The sequence below is a fragment of the Peromyscus leucopus genome, chromosome 16_21 (assembly GCF_004664715.2).
Source record: "Peromyscus leucopus breed LL Stock chromosome 16_21, UCI_PerLeu_2.1, whole genome shotgun sequence".
Taxonomy (NCBI): domain Eukaryota; kingdom Metazoa; phylum Chordata; class Mammalia; order Rodentia; family Cricetidae; genus Peromyscus; species Peromyscus leucopus.
In genome coordinates, this window is record NC_051084.1 from 61490667 (window position 1) to 61510420 (window position 19754).

General features: G+C 53.1%; 1 protein-coding gene across 1 annotated transcript in view; it reads left to right on the forward strand.

The window, feature by feature from the left end:
* The window catches only part of Tram2 (translocation associated membrane protein 2), a 78042-nt gene extending 59511 nt beyond the window's left edge, over positions 1-18531 (forward strand). Inside the window, exons 3-11 of the mRNA XM_028868073.2 lie at positions 1410-1519; positions 2096-2212; positions 7303-7361; positions 8443-8527; positions 9044-9114; positions 10424-10528; positions 10819-10962; positions 11798-11964; positions 13268-18531. Coding sequence (XP_028723906.1) covers positions 1410-1519; positions 2096-2212; positions 7303-7361; positions 8443-8527; positions 9044-9114; positions 10424-10528; positions 10819-10962; positions 11798-11964; positions 13268-13341 — 932 coding nt within the window. The 3' untranslated portion in view covers positions 13342-18531. The remainder of the gene's footprint in view (positions 1-1409; positions 1520-2095; positions 2213-7302; positions 7362-8442; positions 8528-9043; positions 9115-10423; positions 10529-10818; positions 10963-11797; positions 11965-13267) is intronic.
* Positions 18532-19754: the final 1223 nt, after the last annotated feature.

Below are 19754 nucleotides of genomic sequence, written 5' to 3' on the forward strand. Positions count from 1 at the left end.
AGCATTGCTTCTTTCTCTGGCCACTGCGAGAAACAAACTGACCCTGGCCTACCTTCTGGTAAATGCATCCCAGCAGAGATGACTCATCCGTGTGTGACTCAGGCTCAGCCTCACAGCTGGAAGGGCAGCCAGCATGTCTGCAGGGGAGGGCAGGCCCAGCGCCTGAGCCCCTGGCAGGCATGCGCTAGCCAGCCTCCTCCAACCCTCGGCCGGCTCACCGGAGCAAGGCTAGAAGCGGTCCTTTCTCAGCTGGCATGGCAGCACCGGGTTCTGGTCAGGAGCCTGAGGCAGGAGGATTGCCACAAGGTAGAAGTCTACATAATAAGACCCTATCTGTACAAACAAACAATTCTGCCTGGCTTCAGAATTTTATCTAATAATCCACCATTTGCTAGAAGCCGGCTGTGAGTTTAGGTGCTGTGCTGTAAGCCTTGTCTTGTTTAATCCTCACAGTAGCCCAGCAGCACAATTAATAGCAAATATGTACCAAACGCCACACACACACACACACACACACACACACACACACTTGCAAGCACACAGGCACGCACTCATGCACACAAAGTGCAACACTCTTACTGTATGAAGTACTTTTCTCAACACAGTAACAAAGTATCTGACGAAGGCAGGTTAAAGAAGAGAGGGTCTACTTGAGCAGACAGTGAGAGAGTACAGCCTATCATGGCGGAGAAGGCATGCAAGGTACAGGAGTCTGCTGCAGCTGGTTACATTGTATCCACAGTTAGGAAACAGAGGCGTAGGCTCAGCCCCCTCTCTTCTTCCATTCGGTTCCTTGGGGTGGTGCCCATCCACATGCAGGGAAGGACGTCCCTCTTCTGTTAAACATTTCTGGGAACACCTTCAGAGATGGACCCAGAAGTATGTTTCCATGGCGACTCTAAATTCAGGCAGGTTGTCAGAATCAACCCACAGCACTTACCCTGAATTCATCCATTTTTTTATAATACCGCGTTACAGGAGCTCTTGTCTTTAATTCAGACATAGAAACCCGAGGCACCAAAAGAGACCTTATAGTGCCTCACAGTGACATAGGAAGCACAGAACTACGGCATAGGGGAGGAAACTGAGGCCCGGAGAGGTTAGTCATTTACCCGGAGACACGTGGTGGGCCAGGGCTGGGCCACAGCGCCCTTCTGCCACTGCTTCGGAATCATGCATTCATCACGATATGGACTTGGTTCTCCGCGGCCCTCCCCGTGGGTGCGTCCCAAGGACCAAGTCCAGAGATAAGGCAGGATGCTGGGGCAGAAGCTTTCTTCTGAACCTGGGGTGCGGCAGATGGGGAGCGCCGAGAAAATGGTGTGTTTCCCATCTCTTTCCCCTTTTGGGGTCTCAGAGCATCTCCTCACCTGAGGGATGCTGACAAGGAGGTCCTTTTTACCCCACAGACAGCGAGACAGTCCACTACCACTATGGCCCAAAGGACCTGGTCACCATCTTGTTCTACATCTCCATCACCATCATCTTGCACGCTGTGGTCCAAGAGTACATCTTAGACGTAAGTGACGAGTTTGGATTCTGCGGTCAGAAGCCGGGAGGTCCGTTAGGGTGGTGAGCCTTACCTTGAAGAAAACCACAGCTCCGATTCTCTCCGTCTCCTAACTTAGCCCCTTAGTCCGGAGGCTAGACTCCTCTGCCACCGTTTCTCTCTCTCTCTCTCTCTCTCTCTCTCTCTCTCTCTCTCTCTCTCTCTCTCTCTCTCTCTCTCTCTCTCGGATTTCTTTAGTTCACATGCAAGACTCATAAAGAAATCTTTTTAGATTTCTTCTTTAGTTCCTAAGGGAGGAAGCTGTCTGAAAGACACCAAGAGCATATTCTCGGGGTCTTTCAAACACAGCATGACTAGAATATGTTTTCTTTCAAAAGATGTTAACAGCCTTAACACCTACTGCTTTCTCAAACTGCTAACCCGAAACTCAGTACCAGAGGCATGCAGTAGGCTTGTGCTAAATGGCTTGGGTTGTAAGGAGTTTGAACTGCTAACTCTTTTGTAAAGGGGAAATACGGGAGCGTGTAATCTGCTGGGTATCTGCATGCTCGTGTATTGACGTGTGGAGTTTTCTTTCTTCTCTAGAGAATCAGCAAACGGCTTCATCTCTCCAAGGCCAAACACAGCAAGTTCAATGAATCTGGACAGCTGGTCGTCTTTCATCTCAGCTCCGTGGTGTGGTGCCTCTATCTGTTGGTAACGGTGAGTGGTCCCCGTGACTGATGAAGAGTGAAAGTCAAGCCACCAGGCGTGCTCTTCATTGCTGATAAAATGACTGTCACGGGCTTCAAGGGAAGAAAAAGAGCTAGGAACAGGTGCCTTGGAGTTGGAACTCGTTTTGCATTCTCCTGGTACTGTGGGGAGTGGCCGGATTAATTAGTATAGATGCCACTGAATGAAGTCATCCTCTTTTACAGAAGTAGGCACATTTTACAGTTTTTACCCATGTTACATGATACCAGGTGTCCACGTGGCTCTATATTGTTTTGTCAGCCCTATCTTCAAACAGTGTCTCACAAGGTAATTCCCACCCCCACCCCCACCCCTGCCCCAGTACTGGGCCTTGTACATGCTAGATAAATACTCTTCCTGTGAGCTGCATTCTCCACCCACAATAAATTCATATTCACGCCATACCCCAGATGTTGACTTAAGGGTCCCAAGTTAGTTTTTCCAGTGCGTCCGCAGCCACGTACTTCCACGACGGCAAGCATGGAAGTGTGGCCTGGACTCGGAGGCCTGGCTCTGTTTGTGTCGCTCTGGCCGAATACCTGAGACAAACCACTGAACAGAGGGAAGACTCATGCTGGCTCCTGGTTTCAGGGCTCTCCCTGTGTGGTGTCCGAGGCCACTGCTTTGAGCCTGAGGAAAAGTGAACCACTGTATGGATCATGTGCAACCATGTGGCTCTCCTCACAGTGGACAGGAACAGAGACACAGAGAGGGCGGAACCGGGGTCAATGTACCCCTTCAGGGGCATGTCCCAGTGGCCTACTTCCTCCAGCTAGGCCTCACCTCCTCGTTTCTACCACCACCCCACAGTACCACAATCGATGCTACATTATTCAGCCACTTCTCCAAAGCCCCAGCCCTGAGCATTATACCGGGAACAGAGCTGTAAATACGCCAGTTTTTAGGGTGTACTTCAGGTCTAATCAATTAACAAAGGCCAGCATTCCCCTTCTGCGCATCAAACCTTTGATATAGAAAAAAAAAATTCCTTCAGACAGGGACTCTGGACCGTCATTCAGGGCTCACTCTAAGGAGACCCTGCCTGCTTACTGTCCTGTAAGCTGCTGTTCTCATCTGGAGCAGCTTTTGTCTATAACCAGCTCCCAGCAGAAACACCGGCCTGGGGTTTGGAAATGTCATCAGCTCTCTGACCTCAGAGAACCTTTGCTGCTCTGCTGCCTCGCCTCTGCCCTCCCTGACAGAGATGGCCCCCCCATCCTAAGGAACCCCGTCTCCAGAGCTGAACGCAGACGGACTGCATGGACTCAAAGCAGGAGGCAACATGTCCGAGTGGTGTGTTGCTTTGATTCCTATTATCGGTGCATCTCAGAACACTTTTTCTGAGCCGCACGCGCACTAAGGAATTTTAAATGAGAGACCAAAGACTTCCGTCCTCTCAGAGGGGGGCTCCCACATTCCTAACCCCAGGGGACAGATAACAGTGCACCCACGGGACCTCAGGCCTCTCCCAGCTTCCTGACCTTGAGTTCATGCCCACCTCTTGGAGGCCTTCACGGCTTGAGGTAAAAGGGCCTCAGAATACCAGACACTGGACAGTTTTGGGGGGAGCATTGCCTCATCTCTGAAGCCTTTCTGCCCTTGCACCCTCACTGTGACATCCCAGCTGTGACCAGAGGTCTTTGATCTTGTGGAGAACCCATTCTCCACTCAGCATGCTCCGTGAGGACGTGAGGGAGACCAGGGAACCGCACAGGCTCCTGGGTTCACTCCCTGCACTCACCTCCTCCGTCCCAACCATCCGCCTGGGAGGAGAGATGCTGAAGAATAGGAGAAGCCATTTTGTAAAGGGAGCAAAAGCACCTGGTTTTCAAATCACAGTTCTCTGTTGCAATGGAACTCTGTCAGGATTCTTCTCTTTCCCTCCCTCCCCTCCCAACGTCAGCAGATCCTGCCTGCTCCACCTTCAAAATTCTGAGATTCTCCACACCGCTTTTCTACATGGATCACTCCCCCAAGTCCTGTGGGCCCCCACTCAGGTCAGATGTTGGTCGTATGCCCCTGGCATCCCTAGTTGGGGGTCAGAGATGCTCTTTTCTTTCAGTTCCGAGGACAGCCTCACAGGGAAGCTCATCTGCCTCCAGCTGTCATTAATGTAGAGGATGCAGAACCCAGGCCTCCTCGGCCGTTTGCCTACACTGCTGCTTTTTTCCTTTCCTGGGGAGTGCGCTTCCATTCAGGGGCCTCCCCTCAGCCCCTTAACCACTCAGCCAGATGGATCTCTTTAAAGCATGAGCTAAATCATGTGTTCTCCTACTTAAAATAAGTTCCCCTCACAGCTGCCGTGAAATTGTTTTCTCCTCCTTGCTGGTGTGACCTGGGTCCTGGAACCTTGCCGGTGACGTCAGCATGGACTCGCTCACTCCATGCTCCAACTCTACTCCTCCAGTTCGGCTGGCCGCTTCCTTCGCTGGAGTGCTCTGTCCACAGACATCATAGGGCCAGCCCTTTCCTGCCATCCATCCTCCTCCTAAGTGTCACTTCCTCAGAGCACCCCCCTCCCCCGTTTGCATTTTCCACACCATGCCTGTTGTTGGTGTTTCTCCTGCTTCATGTGTGTGTGTGTTCTGCGTGTCTGACTCAAGCTGCCCGCTAGCCTGCACCATGCTCGCCCACCGCTGCACCCTTAGTGCAGTCTTTCTGGCACACGTTAAGACAGACGACGCTGAGGACGTCTGAGCCTAGGTGGCGGCTGGCTGTGTTATGTCTACTAAATTCTGCTGGGTTTTGTGGTTCTTGTTTGAACATCAGAAAGGAAGGCTGCTAGGGAAAGAGGAGGAATTGCTCCAGCAGGCTGAGGCCTCGCATGCATGGGTAGACGTCAAGAATCGGAAGAGAACAAAGTGGCGTGTGCCCCCCTCCCCGCCCGCCCACCCGCCCGCCCCTTGAGCCACCTGTCGTGGCCGCCCTGGTTTGGGCTGGAAGGGGTTACAGTGCTTGCTTGTCGCCCGTGACCCCGGAACTCAGATGCCTTGGCATGCCTGAACTCGGAGGCAGCCAGCCCCAGCCTCAGCCTCGCTTTATCCTCCCTCAGACAGCTGCCTAGACAGGGCTGGAAAGGGCTCCTCACCGAGTGTGAGTCATTTCTCCTTTGACTCTGGGCTCCACCTCCTCCCGTCCCAGCGGACTGGACATTTGCAAGCAGGCAGCATTTTTCTGAGGAGCTTTTTTGGCCTGTTGGCTTCAAAGTCCTGACCTCTCTGTCTCCTAAGTGAAGAGGCCATTCAAGCAGTTCCTGTTTAAACACACAAGCCCATCCAGGCCTTGGGTCTCTGGGGTGTCACAGATCCTGGCCTATCTTTTTGGTAGAATTGCACCGCCCCCGCCCCCCCCTACACATACGCGCGCGCACACACTACCGCCTAGTCCAGGAAGTCCCACTCTACTTGTTAAATACATAGCTGCTTCCTCTAGGAAGGGGCCATCTCACCCTCCAGGGTTTCCTGGAATGAGGCAGTGTGGCTCATCAGGTGTCACTGCGCCTGAGGGCAGAGATCTGACAGAGGCACGTGTGAGTGGTCTAAAGGGAAGTGAGACAGAGAGTAGTGGCGTGGGTACCACACACACCCCCACACACCCCCTCCCAGTGCCCAGGGCCAAGTCCCCAGAGCCCCGCACCTCTGTGCCTCACTGTGTGTGACTGAGGCGAGGGGGGAGGTAAAGATGAGCAGAGATTATAATTGAGACAGTAAGGGTTGGGGTGAGACCTCCTTCCAATCTAGGCCGCCGTGTCTACATGGGTATGGGCACGGGTATCTGATTGGCCCTGTCACTTAGGTCACCTAGCTCGCTGTGCTCCTGGAGGCCCGGGGATGTAGCTTCAGGACTGTGGATGGTACCCAGAGTGCATGGTGTAGGCGAGAGGGTGCTAGTGACGTGAGGGCGGGTGGGTCAGCCCTCCTTGGAAACACGGCTCTAGGAACCGGAGCTTTGAGTGATGTCCCTCGCTCTGTAGACGTTCTCATTCTCCAGCTCAGATTGCAGCTGGGCTACTGGACAAACCTCATCTCAGGAGGGCTTTCCTATCTGTTTCTTCATTTCTCTCTCTCTTTTTTTCCCTCTTCTTCCGAGAGGAGCTGTTGAAAGCATTCATCAGTTATTCACTCGTTATTCCGTCAACTAACATTCCTATTGGACTTCGGCAGGGCGTGGACTCTTCTCTCCTGTGTCTTGTAATCTTATGTTAAAGTTTCATCTTGCCTGTCTTTAGGAATGCTGTAGGTCTCTGGCTGAGGGGATGTCTTAGTTAGGATTTCTGTTGCTGGGTTAAAACACCATCACCAGAAGCAACTTCGGGAGGAAAGGGTTTATGATCTGACAGCTGCTGTCCATCATCCCGGGAATTCAGGGTCGCAGTGGTACCCAGTTAGGAAGCAGAGCACGATGAGGGCTGGTTGGTACTCTGCTCCCTTCCTTTCTCCTTTTCATCCTGTCTGGGACCCCAGCCCATATGGCGGTGACACCCACATGAGTCTTCCCTCCTTAGCCGAATTTAGAAACTTCCTCGTAGATATGAGCAGCGGTTTGTCTTGTAGATGATTCTGTGATGGTCAATATTAATCATCACAGTGATGTGAAAAGCTTCAGTCTCCAGTGGGTATTGTAATTCTGGTGTATTTAATCCTTTATTATGGAAACAGTTCCCGAGTGTATATATGGCAGATACCACACCACAGAGTGTCACATAAACTCACATTTATTTCCACCAGTAACTCTGTACCGTTAGTATTTCACTTTACAGATGAGCCTGGGGGAGACCGGGGAAACTCCCGAGCTGTTTCAGTAGATGTTGCTACTGTCAGGCCCGTCTTCAGACACAGGTCGCCAGACCCCAGAGCATGGCATGTCCCTTCTTGGGGGGGGGGGGGGACGGGGACAAGTGCCAGTAGGTCCTACACACTGGGTTCCTTTGTTTCCAAGAGCGGTTTGTTCCTCGTGGTGGTTGATGGAGGCCAGGTGCATCCCTGATCCCTGGACCGGTCACAGGCCCCAACAGGTACATGGTCACATCTCTAAATGCTTTCTCTTCTCGCCCACCATAGGAAGGATACTTAACAAACTTGAGAAGCCTCTGGGAAGATTACCCGCACGTGTACCTCTCGTGAGTATTTGTGTGACTCACTAGGGCCATTGAGGACCAGGTCATGACCTGAACCTGTAGAGCATGGGGTTGGGAGCAGTAGGTCTATCTTCGAGAGTCTCCGCTCAAGGCATTATCTGTATTAGCTCCATCCATAGAGGTTACCTAGTCTGCATGCAACAGATGCAAACAGAACTCTCTGTCAGGGTCTCTGGCTTTGTGTCTCATTGGAGACCCCGTGAGTTCATAGCACATCTTTAAATTCATACTCACGTTCCTGTTTGTGATTCTGCTCAGACCTGGGCCTATCTCCCTCTGGAGGCCACCCCGTGTCCCCAAGGCTTCTCAGAGAAGCGACAGCAAAGGGTGTGGAGCTGAAGCCTCTCTGTTGTCGCCTTCAGTGGTTGCCATGTCCACGCACCGCGTGCTGTAACCGGCTTCCTCTTCAGCTCTTCCTTCTCTGGGTTGAAGAAATGTGTTTGGTCACCACTGGTTCCTCCTGTGGACTTTGCTGTGGACCTTTAAGTGGTCTTATACGTGGTGCTGTGGGTGTGGTGGTCTCTGCCTCCCTCGCTCACTCACTCACTCACTCACTCCCTCATTCACTCCCTCACTCACTCACTCCCTCACTCACTCACTCACTCCCTCACTCACTCACTCACTCACTCATTCACTCCCTCATTCACTCACTCCCTCACTCACTCACTCACTCACTCCCTCATTCACTCACTCACTCACTCATTCACTCCCTCATTCACTCACTCCCTCATTCACTCACTCACTAACTCATTCACTCACTCCCTCATTCACTCACTCACTCACTCCCTCACTCACTCACTCACATACTCCCTCATTCACTCACTCACTCACTCACTCCCTCATTCACTCCCTCATTCACTCACTCACTCACTCCCTCATTCACTCACTCACTCCTTCCCTCCCTCCCTCCCTCCCTCCCTCCCTCCCTCCCTCCCTCCCTCCCTCCCTCGCTCCTCGTCCTGCTGGTCACCCACAGCCTTGGCGTAGGCCTTTCCTTGTGTCCTTGGCAAGTGCCGTGGGGATGCTCTTGGTCCCGCGTGTTGCTCAATCCCCTCATCTCCAGCTTCCAGGTGAAGTTCTTCTACTTATGCCAGCTGGCCTACTGGCTGCACTCCCTACCCGAGCTTTACTTCCAGAAGGTGCGGAAGGTGAGCATGCCCCTCTTCCCCTGCCCTCTCCCCTGCAGCCCTCCTGTTTTCCCCGGCGACCCCGCCTTTCCCTTTCTCCGGAAGCGGAAGCGTGATGGGTTGGCTGATGATGGAGTTAGCTCTTGCGGGAGTACCATACAGACCGCCAAAGAGAACAGTGTCGGGCTCTTGACTCCTCCACCAGATGTGTGGTCATTGGCAAAATCTAACCTAATCTAGACACTGGACTTAGGAGATCTTGCCATGCCCGGCCCTTTGTGTAGTTTTCCTGGGGTGATGCTGACAACCCTCTCCCAGTCCTTCCTTTCCCACCCCAGACCTGCCTTCTGGCACCAGGCTTGAAGCTCTTGCCTCACCCTTCCGGTCCCTAGCCCAGTGTATGGGGTTCTGAGGTGACGTGGGACTGTAGGGGTAGGGAGACCTGGCCCTTTCCTGTTCCCCTTACACGTCCCCTCGGTCCTCGGCATGTTCACCTGGAGGATGAGCATGCTCACCCTCTGCCCCTCTCTCTTCCAGGAAGAAATCCCCCGCCAGCTGCAGTACATTTGCCTGTATCTGCTTCACATCGCTGGGGCGTACCTCTTGAAGTGAGTGAGAGCGGAGCCAGCTTCAACCTTTTATTCCCCCGGGGTCTATCCACATGAACTCTCAGTTAGCAGGCATTCAGTTGACACCAACTGTTTACGGAGTACCATGCTGAGACTGTGGGATGCAGAATGTAGTAGAAGATCCTCTTATCTTCAGTGGTTCATTCCCCTCCTGGTCGGAAAGACAGTCACAAGAAAGACAGGTGTGGTGCACTCTGCGATGGTGTGCGCCACTAGCCATGAGAACCCAGAGCTCTGGCCACCTCAGCCCGAAGCAGAGCTGAGGAAGACTTCCAGCAGCCACGGACTGGGCTCCTCCCCCATGGGTGTCCAAATGCTGCTGGAGCATAGAGCTCTAGAGTTCATTTCAGTTTGGCTCGTAATGAAATAGACAGCAGTTGGCTGGGTAGTTGTTCTAGAAGTGGGGAGTGTCCCTGCGTGGGAAGCTGGAGTATCTCTTACGGACAGTATATTGACGAATGAGCTATGGCCATTGATAACTGGGCTTGCCGTGAGCTTTTCACTTACATAATCGAACCCAAACTGTGTGTAGGCTCTCCTGTGAGAGCTCCGCTGTGGTGCCCAGATGTCCTGGGGCCTTGTTTCTGAGGGACTCACAACAGGCTTCCTGTGAGAATGACTGACATGGATGAACAGTGCGCCTGCGAGCGTGCGTGCGTGCGTGCGTGCGTGCGTGCGTGCGTGCGTGCGTGCGTCGGAGTCCACCAGATCTCGAGCTCTGGCTTCCTGTCTCTGGAGGCCGAGGGCCATGACAGCTGTTCCAGCTGTGCTCTGATGTTGAATGCTCACAGCGGAGGAGGGGTTATGGTAAGGGCCTGGCTCCCCAGCACTGTGTGTTGAGCACCCCACAGGGGGAGAGCTTCCTGCTGCCTCCGATAGCGGAAAGTCAGACAGCAGGAAATCTTCATAGATGTACCCGCAACGCTCAGCAACCTTGTTCAGGGCCCCCCTTTTTGTGCACGATTCTGGCACCGTGAGACTGGAAGGTGCCAGGCAGGGACCATGACATGCATGAGTCAGGTTCACTGTGGGGACAAGCAAGGGTGGCTCACCTAGATGAAACAGGTCCAGGGCTGAGGAGTCGGTCCAGGCCACTCCCTGAAGGTTTAGTGGCCCGACTCTCACCAAGGATAAGGCATGGTCCCCACCCCACCCCACACACACACCCCAAGAAGTGGAAAACGGAACCCAGGCACAGGCACAGGGAGCAGCCTGGGCCACAATGGGCCAGTGCTTCTGCGCCGCTGAGGCATCCTGCCGGGAAGGTAAGGCCCGTCTTTCTCCCCAGCCTGAGTCGCCTGGGCCTGATCTTGCTGCTGCTTCAATACTCCACCGAGTTCCTTTTCCACATGGCCCGGCTCTTCTACTTCGCAGATGAGAACAACGAGAGGCTGTAAGTGGGGTTGCTGGGTGCTGGCCTGTCCCGAGACCTTGGGGCTGGGACCCAGGCATCTCCTGAGGTATCCGTGGTGGTGGGAGGCTCCTGCTTTGGGTGTCAGCTCCCCCCCCCCCCCCCCCGCAGTGTGCAGGCAGCGCCCTATGCTTAGGTTTCAGAACTGGAAATCTCACCTTCCTGGGTCCTGTTTGACTTCCCGTCCCATCCCGGGTTACTTCTGGAGAAGAGGGTGAAGGTCCTTTGGGGGACTCTCAAAGCTGACGCTCCTTTTCTGCCCCCATGAGCAGGTTTAACGCCTGGGCTGCCGTGTTTGGGGGCACACGCCTCTTCATCCTCACTCTCGCCGTCTTGGCCATCGGCTTCGGATTGGCTCGGGTGGAAAACCAGGTGTTTGACCCCGAGAAAGGGAACTTTAACACCTTGCCTTGCAGGTGAGTTGGCGGAAGCCTGAGGTGGTGAATCGGGGCTCTCTGAGCGCTGCCAGGCACCTCTCGAACATGGCACATCTTCCCAGAAGGTCAGGGAAGAGAGGCGCCGTGAGGCTCCCACACGGTGACGTTTAGGAGCAAGTCTGTTGACGTCAGTCTCCTGCTCCCATCGGACATTCTTCACTTCTCAGCTTTGCTGGGCTCAGACCGCACAGTGGGGAAGGACCCCAGTCCAAATGCAGTGCGGACCCCTCACTCTTGTTCAGCACCTCATGATGCAGAGGACAGTTCTCATCCAGGCTAGGTTGATCGTGACACCCTCATGAGACTTTGGAGTTTTGTCCTCCATGTCTTGCTCTGTGGCTTTCGCTAGCATCCAGGGAGGCAGCCAGGAAGCTATGTGGTTCATGAAGCTATAGGCATCAGAGTGCATGCAGTCTGTCTGGGGTTGTTCCACTGGTATGTGACATGTTAGAAGAGGATTATTTCGGCGCTCCCATAATTTAGTTCATTGGAATGTTACCAATATATGGAGAGCTTATACTGCCCTCCCTGTGGGCCATGCATATGGGAGAGGTACAGCTGTGGATCTGTAGGTGTAGGATGAGTGTGACTGTGGGGTGAGCGTGCAGTGGCACCACCCTCCCCTCCCCCCCCAGGGGGGGGCTTCACCTCCCATTGCTGAAGTGTGCTGGAGCAGAGATGGGCCGAAGCTCCCAGCCTTCCTGGTGCTGGTGGCTGGGAGGCGGGCAGGCCACAGGAGCTCCCCCACACCTCCTCCTGCAGGCTGGAGATCTGAACCTCACCCTCAGATCCGTCTCTCCCTGTCTGTCGGCAGGCTCGGCATGCTGCTGCTGGTGTGTGTTGTCCAGGCCTGGCTCATGTGGCGCTTCATCCACTCGCAGCTGCGGCACTGGCGGGAATACTGGAAGGAACAGAATGCCAAGCGCAGACTCCCAGCCGCTGCCCCCAGGCTCCCAGCCAGGCCTATCAAGAGGGAACCTGGTGAGTGCCAGGACTGTGGCAGAGAGCCAGCGGGTGGGGTCTCTGCTGGGATGGGCGAAGAAGAGTTGGGATCTGGCTCTTAGGTCTTCCACAGACCAGTCCTTCTGGCTCCTCCTCCTTCTAGATACTTCTCTCCGGGCCTGGGGCTCGATGACCAGCATGGAGCTGGGCGTGAGCCAGAGACTCAGTGTGAGCAGGCCGGCCATAACAGGGCCTTGAGCCCTGGCCGCTGTGCTTCGGGGCAGCCATGGGTGGGGACTTCTGGAAGGAAGCATGCCCTCTGGGTGGCTTCTGGCGTCCAGCCAAAGTTCTGCTGCTGTTGCTATTGCTGTCCCCCGTGCCCTGTGCTACACGGTGTGCCTATGTCCTCACCTGCCCTTGTCCTAAGCATCCCGGCTCACCCCAGCCCACCCTTGCCTCCCAGGCGGTTAGCTTCCCCTCTCTCTTCAGGAATGACTCACAGTGGCACAGTGCTAGGGGTGAGCCGCAGGGATGGGAAACCCCCGTCTCCTCTGGTTCCTGAGCATCCTCGAGTAAGGTCCCCCAAGCCCCACAGGTCCTCAGACGTCCCAGCCCTCATCTACCGCCTAGCCCGGGGGGCCTGTCTGCATGCCTGTTTTCTGACTCACCTGCATTTTTCCAGGCCGCTGCCTGCCTGGCAAGAGCGTGTGTGTGTGTGTGTGTGTGTGTGTGTGTGTGTGTGTGTGTATGTGTGTGTGTGTGTGTGTGTGTGTTTGTGTGCAGCTGGGTGTGAGGAGGCCTGAGGGTCGGGTGGGGGTTAGGAGGAGGGGTTTCTGTGTGGCTGAGTTTGTGGAGAAACTTTTCTCAGTAAAAGATCGCACTGTTCTACAAAAGGGGTGTCAGGCTGTGTCCCTGAAGCATCGTGCTCCCCATTTCCCCTCCTCATCACCATCCCTGTTGCTGAGACCTATGGGTCGTCTGCGGGACTGAGAGATTGAGGACACTGGAGGAGCTAAGAGGTGGCCGCCAGCCTTGCTCAGACGTCAGTGTAGGCTGCTGCCTGTTCCTTCATTTCTGTGTGTCACCCCCAGATGCCCTCCACTAAAAGATAGTCCAAGACTAAAGCACCTGACGCAAAGTCACTCGTCAAAGGCGGCAGGACAGGCGGCAACCCGCCCTGAACTGTCTGCTGGCTTCCATCGGCTCCAGCCTGGTCCCTCCCTGGATAGTCTGCATGCCACAGGGCCATCTCCCCAACCACCAGACTTCCCCACCCTCCATGGCTCCATTTTCCTACCTCAGTCTTAGCAGTAGCCTCACGGGTGTCTCTCTCCATTCCCAGGTTACCATGAAAATGGCGTGGTGAAAGCAGAGAACGGAACCTCCCCACGGACTAAGAAACTCAAGTCTCCCTAAGGCCAAAGTGCTGAGAACAGGATCCACTGGGTGAGGGCCCAGCAGGGAGGCAAGAGACCCTGGCCCCCAGCTCAGCCTCTCTATCCTCCTAGCCCGGCTCCATCTCCATCAGCAGAAACCTTGGCATCAAAGGGGGAGTCAGTCTCTACCTTCTTGGCTTTCTCTTCTTCCATAAACCATTCTCAATAAAACCAAAAACCTTCCTCTCTCGCTCCCTTGGGCCACCTCGTGGCCTCACCTCTGTCCTGTACTCTAGGTCTTCTCAGACGCCTAGATTTTCCTAGCCGTCTTTCTCGCTTGCCTCTTTCTCTTCCTTCATGGCTACTTCTGTTTCTCCTCACTTCCTGACTTTAATGTGCAATTTCTCTGATATTTTACACCGAGAGGGAGCTAAGATTGCAGTCCTGTCCATCAGTCCCAGGACCTGTCCGCCTGGAAGCCTCTTGCCAAGGAGCTTCCCCTAGAGCTGGTGGCCGATCCTCGGTGGCCCCTGTGTGGATGGATGGGCAGGAGGAGGAAAGGCCATCCCTCTCGGACCACAATATTCTTGGTGCTGACTGACTGACAAGATGTAGGACTGTGGTTCTACACGTCCTGTCCCGAAGTGGTTTGCTTTGGGACGCAGTGACTTAATCCAGAAAGACAGTGTTAATTAACTGTTGAGTCCCAGGACTCCAAAGAGCTTCCAGCATGCTGCGTTTGAGTTGGAAACCAGCCTGCCTTCACTCTGGGGGGTGGGGTGGGGGGCGGGGGAATGTGCTAAGAAGGACGTGCCTTCCCACTTCCGTCTCAAGAGCAAAGCGTGTTGAACGGCTTGCCTCTTCTGGAAAGGTGGCTGGACGAGAGAGACAGAAGCGTCTATCTGGAACTTTCTCCAGCATACCAGCCGACGTACTTCCTTAACCCATCCACCAGCGTCTAAAACCAAACCAAACAGCAGTTACAAACCTGCCCCCATCAGAGGCCAGACACACAACCTAGACGTCATCTCTCTAGCTGCAGAAACGTGAAGCCTCCGGCCCCGTGTGGTCCCCCACCCACCCACCGGTGTCCCGTGGAGGGTCACCTGGCCACCCTTCCTCTGGCCTCACCTGAGTGTTCTTTAAAATCGTGTCATTTGCTGACGCCTGATAACGGGATGCCTCAGGGTCACTCTTCCGGCTGTGTGAGCAGACACAGCCACGTCCACAGGAGTCCACGGCTCCATTCCCTTCAGTGTTCCTTCTCCTCTCTTCTACCTGAAGATGTGGTCACCAGGTCCTTGTGGTACCTTGTGAGGACTTCCAGAAGGGCGGCGGGCTTCAAAGGGCCCCTGAACTCCGTGCTGGTGTAGGGGAGCCGTTCTTGGTGACAGAGGAATGTTAACGTTAACCTGATTACGCTGGTCGTCTTCTGACATCGTAGTAGAGACCAGAGCTTGAATTTGTACCCATAAACAGGGAGATGGGTCCTTCATCAAGGCAGCTCCCCTCTCCGAGTCACTAACAATGTATGTAAGGTCTAACTTACCAGTATTTGAGGAATTTGCTTCCAAACATCATTGTGGCATTTCCCCCCTCCCTCTATGTCCAGAATAAGGGTACAGAATAGGGATGAGATCCCCTTGGCTGCTTCTGCATGTGCTTGGGAAGCCAGACAGAATTTTGAAAGTATCTTTCTCCGTTCTCTGCCTCTCCTGCCCTGGCTCTTCCCTGGGCAACCCCCACAGAGTTGACCTGGCCCTTTTTAAGCCAGTACAGCCCATCTCTCCTGGGGGTGATTTTAATTGAGCTTATGCTTCTGACACTGCCTAGAGCTGGGTGGAGGTTCAGCCAGTGGTCCCCAAATTCACCTCATCCTATTAGTCTCGGTGTCCTCCTGGACCCTCCCCAAGCTATGTCACTGGCAGGACCTTGCCAGCTCTCGGCAAGAGCTTTGTCCCCAGGCTGAGCTGTTGATATTTGTGGCGAGCATGTGATCTTATGCGGTGGTCTTAGAGAAACAGAGGTACAAAGAGCAGCTGATGTCTTGGAGGCAGCAGCCCTGTCCCTGTGTGTGGGTTTTTGTTGTTCTTTCCTGGGACACTTGGAAGCCTGACATGCTGTGGCTTCATTCCTTACATGTCTTGCAAGCTTCCTGTGTAGCTAGTCTGTTGGATGTCTTACCAGGAATCCAATGGCTGGCATGGATGTAGTCTCTTCTAGAACATAAGGGTTTTGTCAGTGGTTAGGAGTTCGGACAGTGTTCATTTTCAGAGAAAAGGCCTGAGACCAAGGGCAATTACCTCATCAGCCTCGACTTCAGGGGTGTTTGGGGGCTTAGGAGAACCATAGGCTACTTTCTCATCCTCCTCCCCCCCAGCCTCTCTGGCATTGAGACTTTGGTAAGTTGGCACACATCCTGCTGCCAGAATTACAGTGACTAAGTTCCACATCATCCTGAGAGCATGCAGGCTAGCTTGTTCTAATATGGGCACTGTGGCCTCATTTGAAGTCTCTCCTGTCCCCAAGGTGCCACAACCTTAGTGAAGGCCCTGCCATGCTCCTCCAAGTTGAAGATGCTTAGCAGCATCCACCAAGACCCAGAAGATGCCAATCTCTACCTCAGCAGCCACTGCCTGTCTGTCAGCATCCCTGGGACGCCAGCAGGCCTCTGTGGCAGGAGTGGTGGATGGAGAGTTCCCTGCTGCCCGTTGCCCTGCGCAGAGGTTTGGTGATGGGACAGTTATTTACAAGTTGTCCAGGGGGGCACCTACACTATGAGTAAGCTCTGTGTGCTCCTCCTACAGCCCAGTGATCCCGGGGAAAAGAGAAGCAGACCAAAGCCAGGAAGGGAGGCTTTCTGCCATTCTAGTCGGCCCTAATCCTGTGTGCCTAAATGGTTGTGGACAGCACCATGTGACCTGTCTAAGGGTGAACTTAAATCACTTAAATTTAGATGCTACTGACACTATGCTTTTTTGGAGTACCTGGGACCATAAGAGTCCATGAAGGTGGAGACCTCCTTCCTAGGCCCCATTGGCATATTTTCCTAAGTGATTAAAAAAAAAGAATGGGAGCAGAAAGAGTGCATTCTCCAAAAAGTCTACAATGCTCACTTAGATTCCACGCATCCTTAAAGAAACCCACCGGCTCTTTCAGCTAGGCAAGGCCTTTGTGTGTATTTGTTTTTAACGGGCTTGAGCCTTCCCAGTGGGGTCTGCAGAAGTCTGCCGTGGGAGGAAGCAGAGGGTCTAGGCATAGCTAACTTTCTCTGCTTAAGGGCCTCCGTGTCTCCAGCAGACACATTTGCATTCTTGATCTCTGGCCTCTGTTCTTCACGGCTGTGGAAAGGACCTGAATAAGGCCTGGGGGGGTCAGGACAGTGAGGTGGTCCTCCCCCTCCCACAGCCTCCCGGGCTTGCAGGTTCTTTCTTCAAAAGAGGAGTAGTATCAATGTCAGACTTTTGGAGACATCTATAGGATCCCTCTCCAGCCCGTGGTTAGCATTAGGAGGATGCTGTCGCCGACTTCTCACCCTTCACCCTGCTCCTTGTGCAAGGGTTAATTCCATCATGCACCCTTTCGAAGCCCTGCAGATGAGAAGGGAAGTCATCCCGAGCAGACTCTGCAAACTCGCTGTTCTTGTCCTCAGCAGTTCCTTGTTCTTTTGTGTAAAAAGTGCCTTATATTGCCTTGTGGCCTTGACTGGTACTGTATGGCCAGCTCCCAACTGCCAGGGCTCTAGGGCTGACCGGCATATGCAGCCAATGACACCATACCTCAGCACAGCTCCAGGTTAAAGGGACATGGGTTGACAGTTTTGCCTCACTCGTTCTGACCCTCTTCTCCCTCATGCTTAGATCTCTCGTGTGTTCTCCTCTTTGTCTCTGGCTTCCCCTTGTCTGTTGCCTTTGGGCTTGGCTGGGTGGCTACGGAAGCCCGTGAGGTGGCCCAGCAGCAGGCACCTATGTAATAAGGGAAGCCTGGGGGTTGGGAAGAAGGTCACCCCTTTGTACCTCTGGCCCTCTGTGGCAAGCCCTGCTCTTCCAGTCTCCTCACCACCACCCCAGGTTAGAAAGAGCATCCTCTTCCCGCCTGTTTTACTTCCAGGTAGCCCAAAGTTTGTATGAGGAGCGCGTTCACTTGTACTCCTGGTTCCAAGTCGTAGCTCATCGGTAACCTGCTTGAGTACCTTTCTTTGGCCTGGTAGCTGCAAAGCACCTGGGTTCCTGTCAGGGTTACCTTGGGTTCCTAGCACCAACACCCTCCCTGACCCTTGCCTGCCTGCCTGTTCCTGCTCCTGCTCCTCCTCCTCCTGCTCGCTCCTCCTCCTCCTCTTCTTCCTTCTCCGGGTTGTGCAATAACCCTCCCAGCCAGTGGTCTTTCCCACAGGCCTTTGTCCCTTACTGTATCCTGCATAGTGGGAGAGAGGGGACCCATGGGAGAGGTAGTCATCATCCCTTACACCTGTCAGTCCCTTCCCTTCCTTATATTGCTGTCAGTCTCATGATCCTGGGTGGGTTTCTGTGGCAACCCTGTAGAATGTGTAGTATCATCTTAGAAATTCTTATATTGTTAAAAAAAAAAAAAGTTGAAAAAAAATCCTCAGACTGGGACATTATCACTGTCTGGGAATAAGGTCTGCTCTGGTATTGCCGGCATCACTGTCACCGCTGAAGGCATTCCAGAGTTTCTTGTTCCTGTGGGGAGGATAGAGATTTTTTTTTTCCCCAACAATCAGCCGCAGTGGTGAGCCCTGTCCCCACCCAGGACCTGGCTGTGGCGGTGAGTGCCGTCATTCTTCTGGGTACAGATTAGCGCACGTGATGAAACCTCACTTTTCAGTTTCTCTGTTTAACAAGCACCCGAAGAACGAGCTGAGGAGCTGGTGCCCTGCGCAACTCATAATGCAAATGTGGACACATTGACTGTTTTTCTACATTAGCCTGTTTCGGGTCACGGACCAAATTCAACAAGGAACTCAAGGAAAAACGTGTACCTGCGTATTTATGCTTTCATGTAAAAGGGTTGGGGGGAGGGATGTCTTTATTTTTGGTGACATTTTTTTTTTTCAAAGTCCCTTTTCCTATGTTTCTGTCTGGTTTTGGAAACAAGCTACAGTTTTGTATGGATTTTTTTAAATGTACATTTTGAAACAGATGATCAAATATTTTCTGAAATACCTGAATAAAGGGCATAGAATTATTGGTGGTAACGGTTTCTGATAGAACTCACTGATGTGTTTTTATATGCTAATATTTTTTGGTCCTGATTCTTCCATTTGTTTTCACTTCGAGTCTGGATCAACTTTAGCTTTTTACGTCTAAAATTTTTCACTATCTAGTAATTGGCTTAGTATGCATCATTTTTATTTCATCTATAACAATAAGTTAAAAAAGGGAATTAAATTTCCTAGCAAGTTTTGTAAGCTGGATGCCTCCCCCCACCCCCACCTGCCCATCCACCCGAGGAAGGTCTCCCTACTTGGACTGCTATCCTGTGAAGTCATGCAGCTTGGAGGGGATGCATAAATGCAATGTCCCAGTTTCGTAAGAGTGGTGGCAACAGGGTGCCTGGCGTCATCACGTAAAAAGCCTGCCATTGCATGCAGCTGCGTTTTCCAGAACCATCCGTGGGGAGTGCTCAGGAGGTGAGTGCAGTTGCCGGTGGTGGTTAGCCAAGGGAAACCCACAGGGGTCGACATCACCCAGGGACTTACTCGAGGTGAAAGTGGGCCGTGCTCACAGGAGCCAGCTTTGGTGCAGATGATTTCCGTCATGCTCTGCATGGCATGCTGGGTGATATCCCCGCAGTGAACTGAGTTAGCTTAGCCCGGTTCTCTTCTGTGTCCTGCAGGTTTTGTTTCTCAGGATAAGGTAGCTAGCAACAGTGTTACGTTCATGGTACAAATAAAAGGATATATAATTTGTTTTTGAGACAGGGTGTCTCTACATAGCTCTGGCTGGTGGTCTGTTGCCCGTGTCCTAGCTCAGGCTGACTCAAAGTCATGGCAATCCAGCCTCTGCCACCCAAGAGCTTGGATCCCAGGTGTGTGCCACCGTGCCCACTTTTAAATTGTCGGCTTTGTTTTTGTTTTTTGAGACCTGGTCTTGCAATATAGTCTCCGCTTACCTCAACTGCATTGACAGTCTAGATTGGCCTTGGACGTAAGCAGTCCTCCTGCCCAAGTGCTGGGATGGCAGGCCTGTGCACCTGGCTGAATTGATCTTAACGAACATGCTTATACTTACGTGCCAACCGGATATTAAAAGAGTCACATACCCAAGAGCCCTTGGAGACAGTATTTAGAGAAATCTTCTTTACCTGTTTGTCCTGAATATACTGGAACTTTGTAGACATGAAGCAAATCCCCTTAATTGTGACCGGATGCTCAAGGCCCCCTAGTGGTGTATTTGAGGCATGGACCCTGGGCTGAACAGTGACTCACCACCA